The sequence below is a fragment of the Pseudorasbora parva genome, chromosome 7 (genome assembly GCF_024679245.1).
Source record: "Pseudorasbora parva isolate DD20220531a chromosome 7, ASM2467924v1, whole genome shotgun sequence".
Classification (NCBI taxonomy): domain Eukaryota; kingdom Metazoa; phylum Chordata; class Actinopteri; order Cypriniformes; family Gobionidae; genus Pseudorasbora; species Pseudorasbora parva.
The window spans coordinates 30,520,699-30,544,878 of NC_090178.1; the positions used below are offsets into that span (position 1 = coordinate 30,520,699).

General features: G+C 41.6%; 2 protein-coding genes across 2 annotated transcripts in view; both read right to left on the reverse strand.

Moving 5' to 3' along the window:
* The window catches only part of c4b (complement C4B (Chido/Rodgers blood group)), a 71,398-nt gene that overhangs the window by 17,762 nt on the left and 29,456 nt on the right, over positions 1–24,180 (reverse strand). The window contains exons 2-24 of the mRNA XM_067449038.1: positions 20,894–21,080; positions 20,568–20,739; positions 14,246–14,316; positions 13,951–14,039; positions 11,984–12,066; positions 11,785–11,872; positions 11,466–11,586; positions 11,249–11,378; positions 10,253–10,365; positions 9,910–10,071; positions 9,472–9,636; positions 9,199–9,384; positions 5,455–5,610; positions 5,221–5,353; positions 4,969–5,040; positions 3,955–4,164; positions 3,692–3,800; positions 3,402–3,472; positions 3,180–3,319; positions 1,420–1,653; positions 1,252–1,303; positions 1,046–1,135; positions 704–910 (exon numbers count right to left, since the gene is read on the reverse strand). Coding sequence (XP_067305139.1) covers positions 704–910; positions 1,046–1,135; positions 1,252–1,303; positions 1,420–1,653; positions 3,180–3,319; positions 3,402–3,472; positions 3,692–3,800; positions 3,955–4,164; positions 4,969–5,040; positions 5,221–5,353; positions 5,455–5,610; positions 9,199–9,384; positions 9,472–9,636; positions 9,910–10,071; positions 10,253–10,365; positions 11,249–11,378; positions 11,466–11,586; positions 11,785–11,872; positions 11,984–12,066; positions 13,951–14,039; positions 14,246–14,316; positions 20,568–20,739; positions 20,894–21,080 — 3,041 coding nt within the window. The remainder of the gene's footprint in view (positions 1–703; positions 911–1,045; positions 1,136–1,251; positions 1,304–1,419; positions 1,654–3,179; positions 3,320–3,401; positions 3,473–3,691; positions 3,801–3,954; positions 4,165–4,968; positions 5,041–5,220; positions 5,354–5,454; positions 5,611–9,198; positions 9,385–9,471; positions 9,637–9,909; positions 10,072–10,252; positions 10,366–11,248; positions 11,379–11,465; positions 11,587–11,784; positions 11,873–11,983; positions 12,067–13,950; positions 14,040–14,245; positions 14,317–20,567; positions 20,740–20,893; positions 21,081–24,180) is intronic.
* LOC137083480 (uncharacterized) lies at positions 5,852–8,572 on the reverse strand. Its single transcript, XM_067449431.1, has 2 exons — positions 6,341–8,572; positions 5,852–6,200 (listed from the first exon to the last, which is right to left on the reverse strand). Exons 1-2 carry the CDS (start codon positions 6,814–6,816, stop codon positions 5,852–5,854), a joined length of 825 nt encoding a protein of 274 aa, XP_067305532.1. The 5' UTR covers positions 6,817–8,572.

Here is a 24,180-nt window from a genome sequence, read left to right on the forward strand (position 1 = left end):
TTTGGGGGGGGGGGGGGGGGGGGATGCATTCAGGGATGTGAGGGATAATTTATGATGACAAATGAAAACTCACTCAAAAATAAAGTATTTTTTTCACCTTCATTTCAAACACATAATTTTCTTACTTCTGTGTACTTCTTTTCTTACTCCCCCCCCCCCCCCCCCCCCCCACCCAAAAAAAAAAAAAAGATTCCACTGGACTTGAAACTTGATCAGACTGTTGTGTACTTGTATCCCATCCCGGCTTGCTTTGATTTAAAATGTCTAAAAAATGGCACCTACCCTGACTAAGGTCTATTGGATTGGCTTTTAAAAAATATATATATTTTTAAATCTAATATGTGGCATAACACCCTAATCTCAGAAAACGCAAATATGCTACTAAATTACAAGGTGGCAATTTCATATGAATTGGCAGGGACATGCACAGGACCTCAACCCTGAAGGGCCCTCTCAACAAGACCCCCACCTCTGTGTCTGCGTGCACATCACTGTGAATTGTTATAATGAGAATGTACAATTATTCGAACAAAGTAAGTGCGAAGGTCAACCCCTAACCCAACCCCTTTATATACCCATCGCTGGGGTGTAAGCAGATCATACGAAAATGAGATTGTATGAATTCATATGAATTAGCCAACAATCTGCTAAAACGCCAAATATTTACAAATTGTCATGAGATTGTGAGGGGCATACAGTAAACCTTGCTCAATGAAACTTAATGCTTTGTCCCTGGATCCTGCTTCCAGCTCCAGCCAGCTTTGACTTTTGTCCAGGTAGCGGATTGACAAAGCAGTTGGAGACATAAAAAACATAGTCTGCTCTGCGCAGCCTAAAGGTGCCCGGATGAGATTTTCCACTTTGGATGGTGAGAGTAATGGAACAGCAGTAGACTGGGCAAATACTTCTTCTGCATAAAAAAATGAAATTCAATAAAATATTTTTAGGTTTGACCTTGACCAATAAATAATGATTATAATAAATAAGCAATATCAGAAATTGAGAGTTTGAAAGCATTCACAACAACTTAGTTTTTGCTTCGGACCTTCTAGTTTAACAAACAGGTTGACATTCGTTTCAGGAACGGTGTTGTTTGGAAAAAATCCATCAATAAACATGAGCCGGTCACTTCTACCTGATGAGCAGAATTCAACTTTGTCACAAATTTTGTCAAAGCTTTTAAAAAACACAATCACCATGATATGTGTATATCTGTATACCGGGCGGTCAAATCATAGCTAACAATCTCACCATCCAGATTAATAAAATAAGACTGCTCTTCTCTCATTTCCACTCCTTCATTCTGAGACATGATGAGAACAAAAAAAAAGATTTTAGAATCACTAAAATCCAATTGTATCAAAAAAAATAAAGGATATGGGACACATTTAGGTATTTTGTCATTTCACTTCCCCTTACCTCGACCAAGAGCATCTTTTGAATGGCATCAACTTGTGTTTTTTCTTCTTCTTCTTCTTCTTCTTCAAGTTCAAAAAGTGCAATAGTGATAGGGATTTGACCTGTTACCATGGGAACGGCAGGAAATGTTACAGTCTGAGATGACTTTTCTTCCAGACTGATTCTGACAATGGAAGAGGAAGATGCTGACCCGGGTGAACAAAGACCATCAACTTGTTTCATTTTCACAACAAGCTGGACGGGAAGGGAAGAACAATATATATTAATCTCAGAAATCATTAATCTACAAATGCATTACAACGTATAATATAACAAATATGATTAGTTATATTGTGTTTTATTTCATAAATAATAATAATAATATGATTGCACCAACCCGACTTACACCAACAAATCAATTTTAAAGGACAAGTAGAAATAAATTACGTTAAAGGTGCACTATGTAAAATTTCCAAAAACCACCAGGCCAGTGTTATAGATTTTGTTCAGTTTTGTTCATACAATATCCCATATGTTTCCAACTATTTGTAAATTGTGAGAAAAGAATTTTAACCAAGGAACCAGGACATCTGAGGAGTTGTCTGTCGATTGCATCATATCTGCGTTACCCTCGGTTTCCAGTTTTATTTGGCAGAAATGCTTTACTCTTAGCAGTGTGCAACAAGTGTCACAGCAGCCGCTGAACGAACGCACAGAGTAACGTCATAACATCATTTTAAACACACTTAAATCTATCTAATATGATTAACTACTTTACCTCCTACTCATGACTGGAAAAGCGGAAATGGCGCCCGCAACTGTGTCCCGTCATAATAAAAGTCCCGCTGCTCGCGAGGCGTGTATTGTGTAACAATCGCTTCAGCGGCCTTGCTCAGCTCCTCAACACTCGGACCTGCTCTGCTTCATACTACAGTAACGTTAATAATCGCATCTATGAAGATGATTTCTCCCCGAGTCAATCAATCAATCAACTTTATTTATATATCGCTTTTACAACGACGATTGTTTCAAAGCAGCTTCACAGTAAACAGGACAATATTGTAACAAAATTTGATTTGGCTGTACAGTCGTTCTGGAGAAAACAGTGACGTTATCAGCTTATTTTAATTTGTCATATAGCGACAATGTTGGCAGATCAGTATTATAGTTTATAGAATTAAATAAGACCTAATTAATACATTTTATTTGTATATTTAGTTGAATAACTTGGATCATAATTTTAGTGTCCCCAATTGAGCAAGCCAAGCCAAAGGCGACAGTGGCAAGGAACCAAAACTCCATCAGGGCATGATAAAGAAAAATAAACCTTGGGAGAAACCAGGCTCAGTCCGGGTGCCAGTTCTCCTCTGGCCTATTAACAAACAGTATATGATTATTATTCTGGCAACCTAGAGATAATCTAGCCTGATTATTTTCCACCGGCTGTGAGGTGAAGATCACGTCCCAAGATTCTGAGCTCAAACTTGGTGTCATCAAACTACACCTTTGTTTTGAATAGGTGATCTCTAGCGGACGGAAAAGTTGCATAGTGTAGCTTTAATAACTTTTTAGTTTCATATATTAAATGATAATTCTATATTAAGTAAATTAATCAGTTGCTTTATAATTTTCTCATTTTATAATAAATCACAAATATAATTTTTATGCACTAGAAAATATAATTACTGTAACTGTATACACCAGTTACTATTGTCAAAGTGGTATGATAATGCAATGAATAGTGCAACAAAAAAGACACTTTCATGTTAATTTAAACAAACCTTTCTTTCCATGTTGCCATAATTATAGATCACTGCAACTATAGACAGTTGCTCAAAGCGTTTGACAGAATAAGGAAGCCTCAAGGAAATAAACACTGGCTTAAATACAAGAAGGTCAATTGGTTCTGCCACACAAAAACCTGTAAGCAATACAAGTAAAAGGTTTAGTTCGTTGGTATTGGCATTACATTACATTTGATAACAGTGAAAGGGGCAAATTACCATGGGATGGAGATAAGCTAAGAGCCTGGATCTCCCATGTTGTGATAGAGTGGGGTAAACTGATTGTGTGCCTGGAAGAAATAAATAGTGCTATTAATGCATTATACAAGAACTTTGTAAATCTTAACACTGTTTGAAAGGAAATTCAATGGAAAAATTTTATATTGAAGTAAATGTTTATGTATGATAAATGTGTGAACACATTTGCTTCTTATGTACGTAAACGTACCTTTCTAAAAAAGTCAGTCACATTTAAGTATGCCCACTTTAAAGCAAGAGAACCTACTCACCTAACTTTTTCTTTTACATCAATTTGCTTAAACTCAAAGCTCGGAGGGAAATATTGGCGAATAGTTTGTATTTCAAAGTCAAAGTTATCCTCAGTTTCAGAGTAAGCAGCTGTGGGAATTAAATAATGTAGAATAAGTTATGTTTGAAACAAAATCAGATCACTTCATTGCAGACTGTGGCATACCTGAATTTACAAAAGCCTATGATGGCACTTTTATGACTGGCACATGATAGCTTTTCAAATAATAGATGCTATACTCACTTCTGCCATGCCCTTTCTTCAGGTCCTCCCTCCTCTTTTGGTCTCTTAGCTTAGTTGCAAACTCACAGCACTTCCGGAAGGCATCCACACAGTCTTTGCTTTCCGTTTTGCTCACTCGTTTTGTTCGGTCCTCGCAAGTCAACTTCATTGGAATCAGGGTGAAACCATGGCGACAGCATTTCTGCAATTCTGCTTTCTTAAATTCAGCCTCTACAGGACAAAAGTGATGAGCAGGAGAAGTTGACAGTAATTGCATATCTTCTAAAACATATCCAGGTCATGCATACCACTGTGTATAGCAACCATAATTGAAATAAAAAAGGATATAAATTGTATTAAAAAAAAACATCCACTGTCCCATTAACGCTGGTTTCTTTGGGAAGCTGTAGGGTTGTCTTGCCCTGACAACCAAAAACACACTTCTTTGGTGACATAGAAGTCCTGTGACTGCAGCGCAGTAACCGGCTTCCCTAAAGCGTTTGCTCTCTCGCTCTAGTCGCATGCGTGCGCCCTTCCTGGAGAAGATCCTGTTTGTAAAGACATTCTGCCTTATCTGACGCCAGATAGACCCATATTCGGAAAAAAACTTTCCAAAACTTATGAGAACCCGGAAGGAGTATTTTTGGCACAGAAATACTCCATCAAATGTCCAACTTTTTTTATTTGAAACTTGTCAATGTTTATGGGAATCCGAGTCTTTAACAGGGTAAAAAGCTCAGTATGCATGCACCCCCTTATTGAAATTTAGAAATGTTGGTAACTAATGAAATAAATAAGTTTAAGTTGATAGAATAAAATAAAATTAAAATGAGAAATAAAAAAATGTTATAATGATAAAATATAAATACAAATATTTTAAATAATACAAGTGGGGAAAAAAACATTCAAATAAAATTAAAATATTAAAATGAAGCACATTCAAAATAATAATTAATACTATAATAGTATATACATTTTAATAAAATAACACTGACTTTGAGAATTGATATTAAATATTAACTGAAAATACTATACCTTTTTTAGCCATTTCAGTTTGAATATCTACAGAGCGTTTGTTGCGCCTAAAACCAGACTCACAGCTGAAACCTAGAAGTACAAATAAAATATAAATTGCCTTATCCTAACAACTTATTCATGTAATGGCAGTAACAACAAACAGTACCAGTCTCTTTTTTTAACAGTAAGTCCAGATTAAAGATAAAATTTCCCTTTTTTTTTTCATTTCTCAAATACTGAAGTGGATAAAAGTTTGGAATTATTTGGCACCTTTTCTCATCATTGAACGGACTGTAGTCGAGTGTGAGACGAAGGCCAGACCAGCGTCATTAAAAACAGCAGCTGTGTTCTCTCCACCGCCATACGAACACCCCAGATCATAAGACTGCATGGAGGTGAACACCTTCACACAGGAAAATGAGAAACAGATTTGAGTTTATCTAATATGTATATCTGATATATATTTTCAGCAACCAATAGGTAATATTAGACCGTACAACGCACCTGTTTTGGAGTGAGTTTGTTTTGAGAACCCAGGGCGTAAATGGCTTTGTCCACAACTAGTAAGGCTACTTTTGCATTCTGTGTTCCTACATCAATGTCAAGCTTAGCTGAATCATCTGGCTCATAATTATGGTAGCCATTCAGTTTTATCTCAAGCTAAACAGGAGATGCAGAAACAGAACTGTAAACATTTGGCAAGATTTTAACTGTACTGTACAATTTTAACATAAAATTACTGAAACATTGTAAGCTGTTAAAGCCCCCTGTGGTGAAAATAATGTTGTCAATGTTGTTTACATGTCTATGTGATGTTTTTAATATGTTTAAAATTTTTCTTAAACTGTATGGTTACTAAACTGCAACATGGGATCTATTTACATAATCTATCCATCAAAGTTTAGGCTAATCGATCCCGAACCCGAACCCGAACGCCATTTCTAAATATCTGTCCGAACCCGGCCCGGCTCAGGTCGGGTATCCATCCTCTATCCCCGACGCCATGGTGGTCGGCCTCTACCTCGCAGAGCCGGTCTGTTGGGATGAGAGGCATGGAAGCTTTCAAGAAGGTTAGGATCAAGGATGTAATTTTTTGGTACCCATGAGTGTTCCTCTGGACCGTAGCCCTCCCAGTCCCGGAGTACTCTAGGTTGCCACCACGACGTCGGGAGTCCAAGATCTCTCTTACTTCGTACGCGGTGCCTCCTTCAATGATGAGTGGGAGGGGGTCTCCTCTTCCACACCAGGCTCTGTGGGGGGAGAAACAGAAGGGTAGTGAGGTTTGAACAGGGAAACATGGAATGTGGGGTGAATCTTGAACTCTGGTGGGAGGTGAAGCTGGTAAGTGACAGGGTTGATCTGCTTCACCACAGGGTAGGGGCCAATGAACCTGGGACTTAGGTTCCTGCATGGCAGACACAGCCTGATGTCCCTGGTAGATAGCCAGACCTTCTGCCCGGGCTGGAAGGATGGAGTTGTAGAGCGGCGAAGGTCGGCTGTCAGCTTACATCTGCTCAGGGCTCTCTGGAGTTGGTGCTGAGCTTCGTCCCAGACCCTCTCGCTCTCCCGGAACCAGTAGTCGACCGCTGGTACGCCTGAAGGCTCCCCTGACCACGGGAAAAACAAGGGTTGGTAGCCGAGTACGCACTGGAATGTGTTAGGCCGGTGGTTGCTTGACAGAGCGAGTTCTGTGCGTACTTGACCCATATTAGGAACTGGCTCCAGGAGTTTTGGTGACCTTGACAGAAGGTACGGAGGAACCTGCCGATCTCCTGGATCTTCCTCTCCGTCTGCCCGTTGGTCTGTCGGTGGTATCCAGATGACAGGCTCACGGTCACACCTAGGAGGGAGTGAAAGGCTTTCCATACCCGGGAGATGAACTGGAGCCCTGGGGGACAACCCGGAGGAGTGTTGGTGGAGGCACTGGAGGAGGGTAAGGTGTTCTCTGACCAGGTGATTGGATGGAGGAAGAGCTTCTCAGGTAGGATGGGTTCTGACATCTCTGGTGCTTCTTCTGGGGCGATAGGAGATGTGACAGGGCATCCGCTTTGACATTCTTGGAACCTGGGCGATAGGAGATTGTGAAATTGAACCTTGTGAAGAAGACTGCCCACCGAGCTTGCTGAGGGTTTAAACGTTTGGTGTCTCTCAAGTACTCAAGATTTTTATGATCGGTCAGAACTAGGAAGGGGTGTTGGGCACCCTCCAGCCAATGCCTCCACTCTTCCAGGGCGAGCTTGATGGCCCACAACTCTCTGTTCCCGATGTCATAGTTGACCTCCGCCAGGTTGAACTTCCGGGAGAAGAAGGCACATGGATGGAGCCGACTCTGGGTCCCCTGCTTTTGGGACAACACTGCTCCCGCTCCTGTGGTGGAGGCGTCTACCTCGACTATGAAGGGCTTGCTCGGATCTGGATGGACCAGGAGGGGAGTGGTGGTAAAGGCGTCTTTGTGCTCGTTGAAAGCCTTCGTGGCTGTGGGGGTCCAGGACAAAGACTTGGGCTTGCTACGGAGAAGATGAGTGTGTGGACTGGATATGATGCTGTAGTTCTTGATGAAGCGGCAGTACAAGTTAGCAAATCCTAGAAACCGTTGGAGCTCTTTGATGGATAATGGAGTTGGCCAGGATTTGATGGCTTATACCTTCTTCTCGTCCATCTGGATGCCACTGTGATCGATGTAGTACCCAAGGAACTGCACTGAGGGCAGGCGGAAGGAACACTTTTCTGCCTTGAGGTACAGCTGGAAGTCCCCAGGCGTTGCAGGACCTCCACAACGTGGTGGCGATGGTCGGCCAGGCTCCGGGAGTAGATCAAGATGTCATCGATATACACTAGTACATACTTGTGGAGGAACTCCCGGACGAGTCTTCCACTCGTCCCCCTCACGTATCACATCAGCGGTCGATTCCTCCAGAACCAGTAAATGCAGTTGTTCAATGTGCAGAACTCCCACTTGCAGTTGTACAGGATCTGCAATGGAGCGAACCTGCCTCTGATTCAAGGGCTTTCCCGTTATGGATTCTATCTGATAGCTGGTCGGGGTGAAAGTCATCTTGAGCTTGAGCTGAAGGCAGAGGGCGCCTGAGATGAAATTCCCTGCGGACCCGGATTCGAGGAGGGCTGAGACTGGCAGGGAGACATCGGTAGTAATAAGGTTCACTATAGAGGTTAAAGGTTGACTTTTACACTCAGATGGCTGGATAACACTCACCAAGGGACGAGGAGGACGAGTAGGACACTTGGCAATGAAATGATCCGCAGCTCCACAATATAAACATAAGCTGTTGCCCAGCCGCCTCTGACACTCCGCTGGGGTCAGACATTGGTTATCAAGCTGCATGGTTTCGCTTACTGGTTCTGGAGGGCTGACGGATTCTGGCCGGCCGAGAGACTGGAAGCTCATGCACTGGCCCTGGTGTTCTTCTAGACACGACTGCATACGAGTTGCAAAGAGGATGGATAGCTGGATAAAGCATTCGAGCCCGATGGTATCCTCGTATGCAGCGAGATGCAACCGCACACGGGGATCCAATCCCTGACGATAGGTGGTCAACAACGACAGGCCAGGGCCCGAAACTGTAGAGCATACTCATGAATTGACATATTACATTGCTTTAAATGATACAACTTCTCACCAATCGACGCATCCCAGGCAGGTTTGCTAAAACCAGTTCTTGGAAGGGATTGGAAGTGCTCATACTGGTGCTCGTGGTTGTGGTCCGGTCTTCTGTTATGGTACAGAACTGCGGAGACAAAGATGGTGAATATATGTTTTATTGAGCGTAACCAGTATAGTGAGCAGATGTAAAGGCAATGCAGGTGAGGTGAGGTCTTGAATGGTGGTCACAAGTGAGAGATGAAGATAGACTCAGGGAACTTCGATGGAGAGAGATGCTGGAGAACGAGGAACACTGAACCACTAGACGCTGGAGAACGAGGAACACGGCTTTTAACGATAGGTCAGTTACGCTCTGTAGAGCAGTTTGTCCGTTTACTGTAGAAACAAGATTTCGCAAAATGGCGACTCGTGGTGTATGTAGATAGAAATGGCTAATTCTAAGGTAATAAAAACATAACGGTGCATTATGTAAGGTCTTTAAACACCACTGAAAACATATGTATGTATATTATATTGCATTTCTGTCAATAGATCCTCATAAATACTACGCACTGCACATTTAAGGGATACAATTATTGACCACAGGGGGACTTTAATAATTGTGAAGCATTATAGTGTCTGTTTACCTTTCCCTCACACCTGTCCTCTACATCTACCCACACAGAGTCTGCAATAATGTCACCATCTGTGTCATAGTAATAGGCGATCACTCTGAATGACGGGGTCATCTCTGGTCTGATATGGAGGGATATTTTTCCTGCAGAACCTGATGCAACAGATCTTGCTGTTCTCAGCATGCCTCTGCTGACAGTCTAAAGAGATGCACACATTTTCTCAAGAGTTCTTAGGTATATAAAAGTATTCACTTTAAATATACGACATTTTAAAACATTGCTTACCATATAATATATTAGCCCATCTACTGGATTGCCATTGAAAAAAAATGAAACATCCAGAGAATCTTCTGATGACATGACTTTATTTGTCACACTCAGGTACAGAAAGCTCTTTGTGGATTTCACTGGGTGCACTTCTCTTGTTGTTTTGAAATCATCCACTGTTGCCTGTTGAAATAATAAGTCAAACATATACAGTATAATAGTATTGTATTATATATTTATGCAATGACTTAAAAGTGTTTATTAGTAGGCCTGTCTCACAATCAGCTTAATACATAATGGTAAATGCATAATATTAAATAAATGCACTGCTTTTGCCAGCATTATGAAACAGGCCTTACAGGTATATATATATATATATATATATATATATATATATATATATATATATATATATATATATATATATATATAAACTTTGTTCTTTGGATGTTTAACCTGAATTAAAATGGAAGACGGCGCTCCTTCCATGTTGAAAGGGTAAAATGCGATTCCCTCTTTATTAGTTTTAACAGTTACAGACTTTTCTTTGGTGCTTGAGACATCTAAGTTCACTTGAATGCCTTCAGCTGGAGAACCATTTGGGTGACGGACTGTGACCTATAGTTAAAAACAGGGACCACTGGTAAACTAGCACAAAATCATCAGCAAAATGTTAACATAATGTTAAGTACATATAGTTAATTAATATCACTCATTACTTATTTGAGTAAGTACAATGCAACTTCATCACCTTAAAATAAAGTGTAATACATTGAAATATGAATAGCGTTTTCTTTACCACAGCTTGAAAGGGATATTTAGGTGTGTAGAACAATCTTGTCCGAGACAGATCCACATTGTATGGATTCAAAACGATGGGAAGGAAAGCTGCTGATTCCTGTACCTCACCACCTTATGAGAGGTTCACAGTCATTTAAGGTCAAGTCAGTCAACATCAACTAAGAAATTTTGTACATTTGACCTATTTCCAGAACTTTAGGCATCATAACATTACATAGCACATTCAGACAAATGACATTTGTTCGCCTGTTTAATAAATAGTCTGTTCAGTTAAAGGGTTAGTTCACCCAAAAAATGACTCACTCTCAAATCATCCTTCTTTCAGACTAATTAAATCGGAGTTGTATTATAAAAGTCCTGGCTCTTCAAAGCTTTATAATGGCAGTGGATTGTTGTGTAGTTTTTGAAGTCCATAAAGGTTCATCTATCCATTATAACTGCTCCACATGATTCTAGGTTAATAAAGGCCTTCTGAAGTGAAGTGCCATGTTTGTTTAAGAAAAATATTCACTGCCATTCACTGCCATTATAAAGCTTGGAAGAGCCAGGACATTTTCATTTCTCCAATTCAACTCCAATTTTATTTGTATGAAAGAAGAATGTCATATACACCTAGGATGACTTGAGGGTGAGTAGGCCTAAATCCTAGTCTAATTTTCATTTTTGGGTGAACTAACCCTTTAATCTTGCATTTTTGTGGCCAGATTTACTAAACAGGGCAAATTAGCATAAGACTGCATAAGCCGATGGGAGTGGGTCATCTAATGACAATGCGACAATTACAGCCATGTCAAGCACAAAATAAGACATGCTTCAGAGTTAAATAATGCTAGAAATACAAGTAAACTGACTAAACAGACAATTTAAAAATCTATTCGATTACCATTGACATACATTTTGTTACAGCACAGTGTCAGTAAATCTGGCCCTTATTCTTTAAAGTTTAATTAACTTAGACAAAAACAATTTCATGTCTTGTTCAATGATTGATTACTCAAAATATCTGTGACTGTGACAGCAATGTAGAATTGGGCCTGAGTCACTGCCAGATCGTTTAATGTTGAATTCAGCTTTTGGTTGATATCTGAAATGTTAACTGTAATCTCAGCAATGCCTCTCTTCACCTAAAAATAGGGGAAAACACCATGAAAGAATATTAAAGAGTTATATAGTACTCATCTTGGAGATTCAATAGATATAGATATACTCACAGATCCAGTTTTTTCCAATCCCTTGATGAATTCGATTTCTTCAGCATTATTATCTGTCTCATCCCTTTTCAATCCAAACCGACAGTGGAAACCGCCATCAATTTCCTTCCCATATGTGTATCTTTCAAAAGATTTTGGCAGAAGACACTTTTAATTCTGCTTTCTCAGATTAAGTAAGTTAATATTGATACAATTAAAGGAATATTTCCCCTCAAATACAGGTTTATAATGGCATAACAATGAGTAAATAGTGACTGAACTGTTATCTTAGCTGAACTATCCATTTAAGTGTATTTATTTGATCTCAATGTGAACTTACGAGGCTTGAATGGTGAATGTTAATGTCTCTGCTTTCGCTAGCAGAAAGGCTTTCTCTGTCTGAACTGAAACCCCAAAGCTGGGAAGAACTGACAAAAAAATGCATTGTATTTGAGTTAGAAACAATACAATATCTTTAAACAAAAGATTTGTATAGCTATATATAAATAATCATGAATAGTATGAAAATGTTCATTTACCAAACTTCTGGACCTTGAATTCACGCATGGCAGGATTTTTCTCGTCACCTTTGTAATGTGCTGTAATCTTCCATACACCAGGTCTAGAAAAATTAAATAAAAAAATTCTATATGGTCTGATATAAATACAGCAGCAGAATGGTGTCATCTTAAAGGGGACATATCATGAAAATCTTCTTTAAGTGCTATAATCGGGTCCCAGGGGAATTTACCAACCCAGAAAACGTGAAAAAGGACAACCAAGTAATGTTGTTTTGGTAAGCCTTTCTCTGTGAGCACGCGAAAAAACGAATGCAGAAAGGGTATCTCATTATAATATTACTGCCCCTTAATCTGCACGTTTCCACCCACAGCACCGCTATTTTGTTTTTGCAATAATGGTGAACAAGACCCTTGTGTGTATTTGAGTTTAGACACAACAAAAGAGAAGTCTCTAATGAGACTTGAAGTCTGACAGCCAGTTGTATGTGTGCATGTCCTTTAGATAAGTGCACTCAGAAAACAATCCTTTAGAAGTTTAAACTAAAATAGCTTTCAAATGCGTGAAAATAATACATTTTAATGATGAAGGAAGAATGATGCTATCCATGAGAGTAAATGCTATATAGATGATAATCAAAACCAAGCAGATGTCTTGTTAGTATTTGACAGAGAAACCGATTGAGGCAGGAACTGTGTGGAGAGGGGGTGGTATGCAGTAGCTCATTTGCATTTAAAGGCACATGCACAAAAACAGCCTGTTCTACAACATACCTTTAAAGCAAACCGAGCTAAAACCATCACAGGAGATGGTCTGGGTACGGCTCGATCTCATCTTATGGTATGATTCGCTAAAAACACGCAATCTGAACACAAACAGCTCTGGGCTAACTTGATTTTTCTGTTCGCGAATTCCAATGTAGTTTGGTCATCAAATGCCTCCATACAAATTAGCTGTTCATCATGGCTGCTTCTTCTGGCAAATCTCTACAAATGATTCGTTCACAACTTACACTTGTTTATTGCAATTTCAACCTCTTCCAAACTGTGTGAGAGAGACGCGGCTGCGCGCCTTGCCAGTTTAAAATGGTGTTACGAGCGCCTAAAGCGCATGCATGCTTTACCTTTATGCAACCTTTATCTTTACCTTTTACCTTTACCTTTATCATGCTTTATGCAAGCGCATGAACTTGAGGCCAGCTGTCACAGTGCATGTACTAAATGGAATCTTTAGCGTCTACTTCATTTATTTTAAAGTGTCAAAAACACAAAAAGTTTCACATAATCAGGTAGTTCTGTCTTAAGTGAATGTAAACATATGCATTACTAGCCTAATAAGAATCAGTGAAGTCATACAGTGAAGAATATGCAGAATTAGAATTATTCGATTCTGCTTTAAGACATAGCCTACCTACATTTTGCCTGGAAAATTTAAAGCAGTTTTTATTTAATTGGCATATTTCTTTTATAATTGTATTGTCTTGTTTATTTTTGTATGCTGATGTTATCATTGCCTTCTGCAATAAAATAAACATGAATCAAAATCAAAGAATCAAAAAAATAATAACCTGGTAAATTTAAAGCAGCTTTTTAATTTGCATCTTTCTTTAATTATTTTATTGTATTTTTAATTTTTTGTATGCTGATGTGTGATGTTATCATTGCCTTCTGCAATAAAATAAACATGAATCAAGGAAAAAAATTCAAAATAAATGTTAGTTACAAAGGTGGATGTTTGAAAATGAAATTGGAATTGGAATGGTATGGTTCGATAACTAGTGGAAGAATATATAGTATTGCAAAAAATAATTATATTTTTGTGTAAAAAGATAAACTTCTTAATTCAACAGCATTTGTAGCATTTGTAAAAATGGGCATAACAGGTTCCCTTTAAAATATTGAATGACATGCTAATATTTATCTCCATAAGCATCACAAATTTTATACTACAGGGTTTTTAACTACATATAAAATGAGATTGACTATACTTTGAAACATCAGGGATGTGGTAGAACTTTGACAGAATGCCATCGCGAACTTGATAAGTCCATTTCATGACCTTGTTCCCATCAGCATTCTAAGGAGATAAAAGTCAGTTAGGCAGGGCACGCAGTTTCTTGATTTGTTCAATAAATGATTGTGATCATTTAAGCTGCAGAAAGAATCCTACTGCATGAGATAGTCTTGGAAAGAAAAACATGGAGGATCTGTTAGTGCTCATTATATAATCTATAGAGAGGCATATATATAGGTACAAAATAAAAATAGAACTTTCTTACTTACATATATCGCGATATAAACTATTTCAGATTTTGGTCGCATAGAGTGGTCCATAGTGAAGATCCTGAACCGAACTGAGAAACATAACCATAGATAAACAGGTTAAATACACATTAATAATATACAATCAAGGATTACATATATATAACAGTTACCCGTGAAGGGAATGAGACGCTGTGTCATGGTGTTGATGCTATGGGAACGCTTTCGTGTAAGCTGGTGTCTAAAGCTACACTCTTGGAAGAAAAGTTTATTTGGGCACTACGTATTTGGAACCCTTAAAAGGTTAGGCTATATATAGAAGTATTATAGTTGAGTATACCCCAAAGACCCTTTTATGCTAAAAGGGTTCTATAATGACAAGAAAGAGCCCTTTTGGCACTTAAAAAGGGTTCTATATAGAACACTGCAAAAAAAAAGCATTTCTTATCAAAGAAAAAACACAACAAAAAAAACATAATTTCTTATCTTAGCAAAAACTCTCTTATTTTTGAGTTGTTTTTCCCCAAAATAAGACAATTAATTTTGCTTGTCTAGTAAATACTTCTTGTTTTAAGAATGTTTAGATGTTTGGACTAGAAACAAAAATACTAAGTAAGAAAAGCATTTTTTGCAGTGAACCTTTTAGGGATTCCAACTACGTAGCGCCGATAGAACCTTTTAAAGGTCCCGTTCTTCGTGATTCCATCTTTCAAACTTTAGTTAGTGTGTAATGTTGCTGTTAGAGCATAAATAATACCTGTAAAATTATAAAGCTTAAAGTTCAATGCCAAGCGAGATATTTTATTTAACAGAAGTTCCCTTTCAAAGCCTACAGCGAACGGCCGGTTTGGACTACAGCAGGAAGTGCAGGGATGTAATGACGTCACTAGAACCGTTTGTTGACTAACCCTCCGCCCACAAGAACACGCAAAATAGGGGGCGTGGTCTTGTTGCTCTCCCACGTGGAGAAGAGCGCGCATTCAGCGCTTGCATCTCCCCGTTATGGTAAGAGGCGGGACCTTTATTGCAAAGTGCGCTAAGCTGCAGTCCAATCACAACACGGGAAGCGCTGGCCCAATCAGAACTCGTTACGTGTTTCTGAAGGAGGGACTTCATAGAACAAGGAAATCATCAGGCCGTTTTTAGGAAAGAGGAAACAGCGCTGTACAGATAAGTCAATTGTGTGAAAAATACTGTTTTTTTACACGCGAAACATTCGGTTACGTATGTAACCATGGTTCCCTAAAAGAGGAAACGAGACGCTGCATCGAAACGCTAGGGGACGCATCTGCGTACCATGTCATGAAGTACTTGTGTAATCAGTCCAATAGCGGAACGATACGTCACAGGCGGGTGACGTCATCGACCAGGAAGCTATAAAGCATACCCGGACCAAACAGTCACTAGTTTCTGGAAAAGTCGAACAAATCGATCACAGGCATGCCGGGAGTATGGCATCGCGACGCAGCGTCTCGTTCCCTCTCAGGGAACCATGGTTACATACGTAACCTGAGACGTTCCCTATCTCGAGGGAACTTCGAGCTGCGTCGAAACGCTAGGGGACCTCAATACCCACGCCACATACAGAGTCCCAAATGTCTGTATGTGTGATTCAACCCAGAAACACCCGGGACCCCGGAGTAGAGGCTACGTCTAGATTGTAAAACCTCACAAATGTATGCGGAGAGGACCACCCAGCCGCATCACAAACCTCTTGACACTGAAACTCCCGAAATAAGAGCCATAGAGGCAGCCATACTCCTAGTGGAGTGGGCGCGGACCCTCATAGGTGAAGGATGTCCGGCCGACTCATAAGCGAGCGAAATAGCCTCGACTATCCACTTGCTAAGCGTCTGCTTTGAAGCCGATTTTCCCTTGCTCGAGGACCCAAAACACACGAACAACTGTTCTGACTTTCGCCACAGGGCAGCTCTGTGGACATATGCATCTAGGGCCCTGACCGGACATAGCAGATTTAGCTTCTCTTGGTCTTGACTAGTGAACAGAGGCGGACAGAAAGCCTGCAGCATTACTGGTCCCGGCACGTTGGTCGGGACCTTGGGAACATATCCTTCCCTCGGGAAGAGAAATGCTTTCACCATTCCTGGTGCAAACTCAAGGCAAGAGGGTGCTACTGATAGAGCCTGTAGGTCTCCTACTCTTTTCAGTGATGAAATGGCTAGAAGAAACACTGTTTTTAGTGTGAGGAACTTTTCTGACACTTCCTCTAACGGCTCGAAGGGAGCCAACATAAGGCCTTCCAGCACTATGGCCAGGTCCCAAGTCGGCACCCTCGAGCGTGCCGCAGGTCTGAGCCTCAAGGTACCACGGAGGAAACGCGTGACCCACGGGTGTCTCCCTAATTATGCGTTGTCTAATGGATTATGATACGCAGATATCGCCGACACATACACTTTCAGAGTCGACGGGGATAACCCTGCTGAGAATTTTTCTTGCAAGAACTCGAGAACTGAACCGACCGGGCAGTTAACAGGGTCCAAAGTCTGGTGCGTACACCAGGCGACAAAAACTCTCCATTTGAGTGCGTAAAGTCTCCTTGTGGATGGTGCTCTGGAGTGCAACATGGTCTCTATCACCTCAGTCGATAGACCCGTGTTTATGAACTGAGCGAGAGCATCTTTCCTTGGGCCCATATTAGCATGTGATGCGTGAGCTTCCACAACCGACACGATCTCAATCCCCCCTGGTGATTTATATACGAGACCACCGAAGTGTTGTCTGACCGAACTAACACATGTCGGCCCCGCAGGTCTGGGAGGAAGTGTTTGAGTGCTTGAAACACAGCCATCAGCTCCAGCTGGTTTATGTGCCAGGAGAGCTGATGGCCCCTCCACAGACCTTGGGCCGAGCGGCCACTCATGACCGCTCCCCAGCCAGTTAGGGAGGCATCCGTCGTTAGCATTAGGCGACGACAAGGAGCCCCCAGAACTGGACCTTGGGAAAGGAACCAACGATCTTTCCACTTCACCAAGGCACATAGGCAGCGCCGCGTGACCTTGATTAAGCGAAAAGGGTTTCCCCTCGGGGAGTACCCCTTGGTCCTGAGCCACCACTGTAAGGGTCTCATGTACAGCAGGCCAAAAGGTATCACGTTGGACGCTGCTGCCATCAAACCCAACACTCTTTGAAAGTGTTTGACAGTGAGTGACTGGCCTAGCTTTATCTGGTTGACGGTATTCAGGATTGTTTTTACCCTGGGCGGAGATATCCGAGCCGACATCGTCCTCGTGTCCCAAACTACCCCCAGAAAAGTAATGCTCTGCTGTGGTGCCAACATACTTTTCTTTTCATTCAACCTTAGCCCCAACACCTTTATGTGGGCGAGAACAGCATCTCGATGCTGAACCACCAGTTGTTTTCGACTAACACTAGCCAATCGTCGATGTAATTTAGCAAGCGGATGCCCTGGAGTCGCAGCGGAGCCAGAGCTGCATCCACTCACTTCGTGAAAGTGTGGGGCGATAAAGCTAGACCGAATGGCAGCACTCGATATTGGTACGCTTTTCCCCCAAAAGCGAACCTGAGGAACTGTCTGTGCTGCGGAAGGATGGAGATGTGGAAGTACGCATCTTTAAAATATATCGTGACGCACCAGTCCTCGGACCTGATGTGACACACAATCTGTTTTATCGTGAGCATTTTGAATTTTAATCTTTTTACTGCTCTGTTTAGATGACGCAGATCTAAGATAGGCCTTAACCCCCCATCCTTCTTTGGAACTATGAAGTACCGGCTGTAAAACCCCGACTCTCTGCAGTGGGGAGGGACCCGTTCTATAGCCTCTTTTCGCAGAAGAGTCTGTACCTCTTGTTCCATTACCAGAGCCTGCTCGGGGCTTACTACCGTGGCAGTAAGAAGTTGAACATGGGCGGGTGTAACCCGAATTGAATTCTGTACCCTTTTTCTATTGTACACAGGGCCCATTCTGAGACATTCGGCAGAAGTTTCCACGCTGCCAGAAAATCTACTAAGGGAACTCTCGAGGCTGGTCTCTGGATTTTTCTGTGTGGTCAGCCCGGTGTCTTGTAACGGATAACCGGCAGGTAGCAACCGAACTGACCGCCCAGGGACCCTCCCGAGAGGGCGCGAACATCCCAAAGCCGCTACGTTTCCGGGCGGACATGGAGATATGCGTTCGCCGGGGACCGCCGCGCCCTGAAGCACCAATGGTGGCAGGGTTGGCAGACCGGCCCCCCGATGGCACCGGGAAAGAGCGGGCGCCTCGGCGAGCCGCACTTTCCCGGAGGGGACTGCCATCGGAAGCCCTGCGCTCTTGGCGTCAGGACTTCTTAGCCGAGGCCTTCCTAGCGATAAGGACGGTCCTCAGATCCGTCCTACCACGGGAAGGTCCCGGCTGAGCACGTCGCCCGGACCCCTGTTCTCTCTGCGGGGGGGCCCGAGCGGCCACGCTCTGCTTTTGCTGCGCTCGATGCGCTACGGAGGAGGACGTACTGGGCTGGGGCTACCCCCGCCCGACAGCCCCTGGGGGATATGATTTTCGGGGGAGACATTTCTGAAAGGCTGCAGCCTGCCTTCTGGCCTCTTGGTCTCTTTCGACGACTGTTGTTACTGCATCACCAAACAGACCAGAAGGCGAGACGGGCGCGTCCAGTAGGAACTTTTTATCCCTCTCCTTTATGTCGGAGAGGTTCAACCATAAATGTCTCTCCTGGCTGCCATAGAGCGGCCAATGGGTCTGGCCGTCTCCCTGGTGGCATGAAGAGACAAATCTGCCGCCCGCCTAATTTCAGCTATCGTCTCTCTCTCCCCACTTCTTCGGTTTCCTCATTTATATCCCCCAATAAATCTGCCTGATATGCTTGCAGGACGGCTACCGTATGTAAACAGGCGGCCGCCTGCCCGGCAGCTGCGGGGCTTGCAGCGACGATGCTGACTCGGGGGAGAGATAGCTCGTGAGCGTCTCTTCCACCCGCGGCATCGCCGCATAACCATGAGCTTTCAACCCGCTTGTGTTTGAATACTCTGATGTGGACGGGTTGAAAACTCTGGCTGACGCTGGTCTAGCCCAGGACCTCGACACCTCGGTGTGGAGGTCCGGGAAAAATGGCAAGCCCCGCCTAGGAGGTTGTGTGTATGACGGTAAGAATCTTTCATCTAGCCTGCTTTGTTGTTGGCGTGTTTCATACTGCTCGGCCGGCCAGTCTAAGCTTAATCTGACAACGGCACGAGTCACAACCTCCATAAGCTCCTCCTGTGCGTGTGTGTGCAGTGGTGGAAGTAATTCGTCAGTCATTTCAACACTAACAACATCCAGTTCCTCGGAACTGGAATGCTGCGGCTGATCACGAACCTCAGCGTGAGCGGAAGAAACCGCAGAGCGTGCTTCCAACTCACGAACTGAGGCTTGAGATCCAGTGGGTAAGGGCAGAGATAGGGGATCACCCGTCTCTAACCCCGCCACTAGATCTAACTGCGATCCCCAGGACGCGAGCCTTCGCTGTGCCTCGGCGACAGCGGGACCCGAGCCCTGAGGACCGCGAGCCAAAGCACTCTCCTCGAAGAGTGCCCGGCGTGATCTTAATGTACGCATTGGAAGGCAACCCCCTCGAGAGCTGACTGGGCATGCTCGAGCCCCAAACACATTACACACAGGTCGTGTGTATCCCCACCCGTGATGTAACGAGGGCAGGGAGTGACACATCGCCTGAACTGACTAGACATTCTTTTTCTTTTTCTTTTGACACACACACAATAAATGGACATACAATATCACACAGAGCGCTTTGTGAAGACACAGAAGCTAGTGACTGTTTGGTCCGGGTATGCTTTATAGCTTCCTGGTCGATGACGTCACCCGCCCGTGACGTATCGTCCCGCTATTGGACTGATTACACAAGTGCTTCATGACATGGTACGTCACATTGACATTGACAATAGTAGTCCTGGCAAAAAACATTGTTTTTGAAGCTTATCATTTTCTAAATACGAATTTTGTTCTTAATTGTTTTGGAGCACACTAGCTTATAGATAACTGTAAGGTTATATTCATTCTAAAATCCAAAATACTTCCATTTTGATTTTATGGTGACTATAATGCCCAAAAGCATGTCTTAACCAGACGCTTATATGCGCTGCACTTGGTAGATTGCTTTGGTTATTATGGAAAATATCTTTTTTCTGTAATCCACATGTCGTCGGTAGATCACTCTGTCCACAACTGTCCACTCCTATCAGCACTTTTTTGGTTTTGCGCTCCTATGCTAATTTGCCCTGTTTAGGTAAATCTTGCCCTTAGACTTAGCAAAATTTTAGTTTTCTTACTGTTTGCTCATTAGTAAGACAAACAATGCGTTTATTGTACCTTTCTGTGTGGGGTTGTAAATAGGTTGGTCAGTCTGAATAAAGATGTAGCCACTGTGTTTGGAGACCAGGACACGGGCCTGCCTTTTCTGACCATCAACTTCACATGCCAGGTTGAGATAAGGAGGCTCTCCATTGGTCGATTTCAGGTTTGTAACTTTATCTGCGAATATCTTGAAGAGGACATACACAGAAATGAGCCTCGAACACAGAAATTTTTAAATGACAGGACAGTTGAATATTTACAACCAAATACAGCTATAAGAAACTTGCAATAGAGTCTGGAATTACATTACAAGCTATTCATTTACATATTTATTTCTTTACCTCAAGCTTCACTTCCCCAAACTGTCCTTTGTTGCTGATTGTTATGGTCTCCTGTTTGGACATGGGAATACGCATCTCGGTTTCTAACAGACAGGACACAGGTCTGCCGAGCAATGCCTCTCCCACCTGAATCCATATGGGTTCTTTCACACCAACATGAAAGACACTCGGAGCAGTGATTAGAAATCTGAAAGCAAGACAATTTCCAAGACAGCTTAGTTAAAAAATATTTTAAAAACTATAGTAATTTGCTATTATGGTTATAATGTATTATATTAAAGTGATATCTGGCCTGGGAAAATCTTCACACTTTATTTAAATATTACAAAAATGTATTAAAGATTTTGTAAGTAAATAGAAAAGTTGTAAAAAAAAAGAAAAAAAAAAAAGTATTAATGCAATGAAGCTATATAGCTGATGTTTGCCTTTCATTTTGTCAGATGAATACCTCAACCTACCCTAGTGGGTAACACTTCACAATAAGGTTTTATTAGTTAACATTAACATTAATGAATGCATTAGTTAACATGAACAAACCATGAACAACATTTCTGTTCAGCATTTATCTTAACTCACACACACATTATTGAATCTATTCACATTTAAAAGGCAATTATTTAACATTAGTTAATGCATTAGTTAACATGAACTAACCATGAACAATTCCCGTAGTTTTACTGTTTTTGTAGGTTATCTTACTGTAAGATATCTTACATTTATATTAGTTTTTCGTACCAGTTGAAACACACTAAGGATGAATTTTTCTAACTCGCCATCTTCCTCTAAAGGTAAAAAGGCTGTTTCGTACTTTATCAACATTATTTAATAAGCCATTGATTTTTGACTGTTGGTAAGGCAAGGCAAGGGAAGTTTATTTGTATAGCACAGTTCATACCCAATGGCAATTCAAAGTGCTTTACATAGAAATTAATTAAAATAGTGGTAACATATGCATGAGAAAAAAGAATACCATGTGGACGAATAAAAAATTAAAAACAAGCATAGTTAAAACAGTTGTAAAGATAATAATAATAACAAAACAAAAAAACAAAAAAAAACAAAAAAAAACAAATATATATATATTGAAGGGGGGATTTTGAAATCCACTGCCGCTTCAATATACCTGTATATATTTATATCCTAATTAACTTCATAATCAAAACCTTAATTCATATTTATCTTCCTATATTTCCTATATTATTATAATGATTCTATCCAGTTATGATTTTGTTTTAGGCTCTTGTTTTCTAAAGTGTGTATTTGGTCTCTGAGGAGTGACTGAGGGTCTGGCCTAGAGATGTGTGATGTGTCACTAAACACTGGCAACAAGGTCATGTGTTTGGATTTTGGAGGTATCACACACCCCTAACATGTCAGGAGTGCAGTAACAGCGTTTGCTCACTTAGCCCGGCTTCCAGATATGAAATATGGATTTGTCTTTCATTTAATTTATTATGTTTTATTCCTTTTATATTTCCTTTTACTGAATCACTAAAGACTCAAGATGAATATTGCCTGTACTATTGTGTGTCCCTCTCACTGAAAGAAAGCACATGTTATCAGTATGTTTTGGTAAGAATTGGTTAGAACTGGAGCTTAATCAGCTCCAATCTTGGAGAGACTGTGTATCTGTGTATGTGCGCAATATTCTATGCTACAGATCAGAATGGTGTTCAATGGGCACCCTAAGAGATGGGTGGACTTGTTGTTCTGGGCAAGCTGGCGCCTGCTCCAGATCTGGAAGGTCACTACGGGCCTGATTCTGGGGTGAAAGCATCAACAAGTGACACGTCAGTGGAAACGTCAGATTAACTGACGAGTGGAAATTTACCATGGACTGTGCATTGTCTCTGAGCCAATCAGAACCATCCACATTGCAGTAATGACGTGGATAAGACCTTGAAAATGGTATAACTGTTGGGACAATTGTATGTACGATAGGGCGAGGCAACGAGACGGTGAGAGAGGGAGCGCGGCCTACGAACTCCTTGTGAGACTTGAAGCTGGCTTCTGCTTTTGAAACTGCAAACTATTCTTAAGTAAATTTTTCTTTTAATTAATTGCAATCCTGACTCTGTCTTCATTTCTTCACTACTGGTCCTGGGTCATAAGCTGTTAACCCCTAACAGTTTTGGTGGAGGATGCACGGGCAATCATTCCTTGGTGACACCCCTGGCAAAACAACAAATAAGGTAGTAGAAAGCTTAATTATTTGGTTAGGGCTGTCTGACTGGAAGAGATTGGGTACGGGGAGCGAGAGAGCTTCATTTCGATAGGAATGGGGATTAATTATACTAAGTGTTTGTTTTTTGGGAACAGCATAAGGGTATAAGAAGGTCGCTGAGAGCACACCACGTTACTACGGGCAACGGCTAACGCGTAGCAGACAGCGCAAGACACGTGTCTAATACAGGGGAGAGCCCATTGGGGGCCACTGGTGTAGCACCACCTCTACAGGGGCACGTCTCTCTGGTCTGTGATCTGTTTGTCTGAGTTAGAGTCTTAAGAGACGGTCACATGGACCAGGGGGCATCGCAAACCTGCTCTCTCTCTTCCATCTCAGATAGGGGTACCCCGAACTTAGAGTTTAGAACTTAGTGAATCAGGCAGTCAGGGAATAAAATATTAGTTATTAGTTAAACAAAATAAAAATTGATTCAGGAGTTGTTTTGCCAGTGATGCATCTGGAACGATCCCGAGTAAAATAAAAATTGTGACCCAAATTGGCACGGACCAGTATGTGTGACGTTTTCGTACAAGTGTCCTTTGCAGTTTCATCACGCAGAAGCCACAGCTGTGTTGGGTAAAGATCGCCGCCTCCATCTCTTGCTGTTTCGGTGAGTATGTACTTTGACTAAAATATGGCTGATAAATTGTGAGATGATCAGTAACTTGATCAGTCTTGATAATATGTTGAAATGAAAGAGAGCAAATGCTGTAACTAGCTTTGCTCTGAAGCCCTCACTTAAAAGAAATTTGCAGAACATAAAAATAAAAAAATATATATATGGCAGCAAGGTTTTAATTCTGATTGAAAAGTTAAACAGCAACTTGACTGGCTACAAAGAGTGCTTATTAATGAATTTGTAGAATGGGTGGGGTTTAACCCCTGAAAGAAAAATCCCAGAAGATTACTGAGGGATGGTATAGTCTAATTGCCAAACGTAATAAATTGTCTGAAATTACTGGAATTGAGTTGTAGTCTGAAAAAAGGGCTTGAGATTGTTTTAGAAAAAGCGAAAACACCAAGATGTGTGAGCAGCCAGTCTTATCTGCCCCCTCCCCTC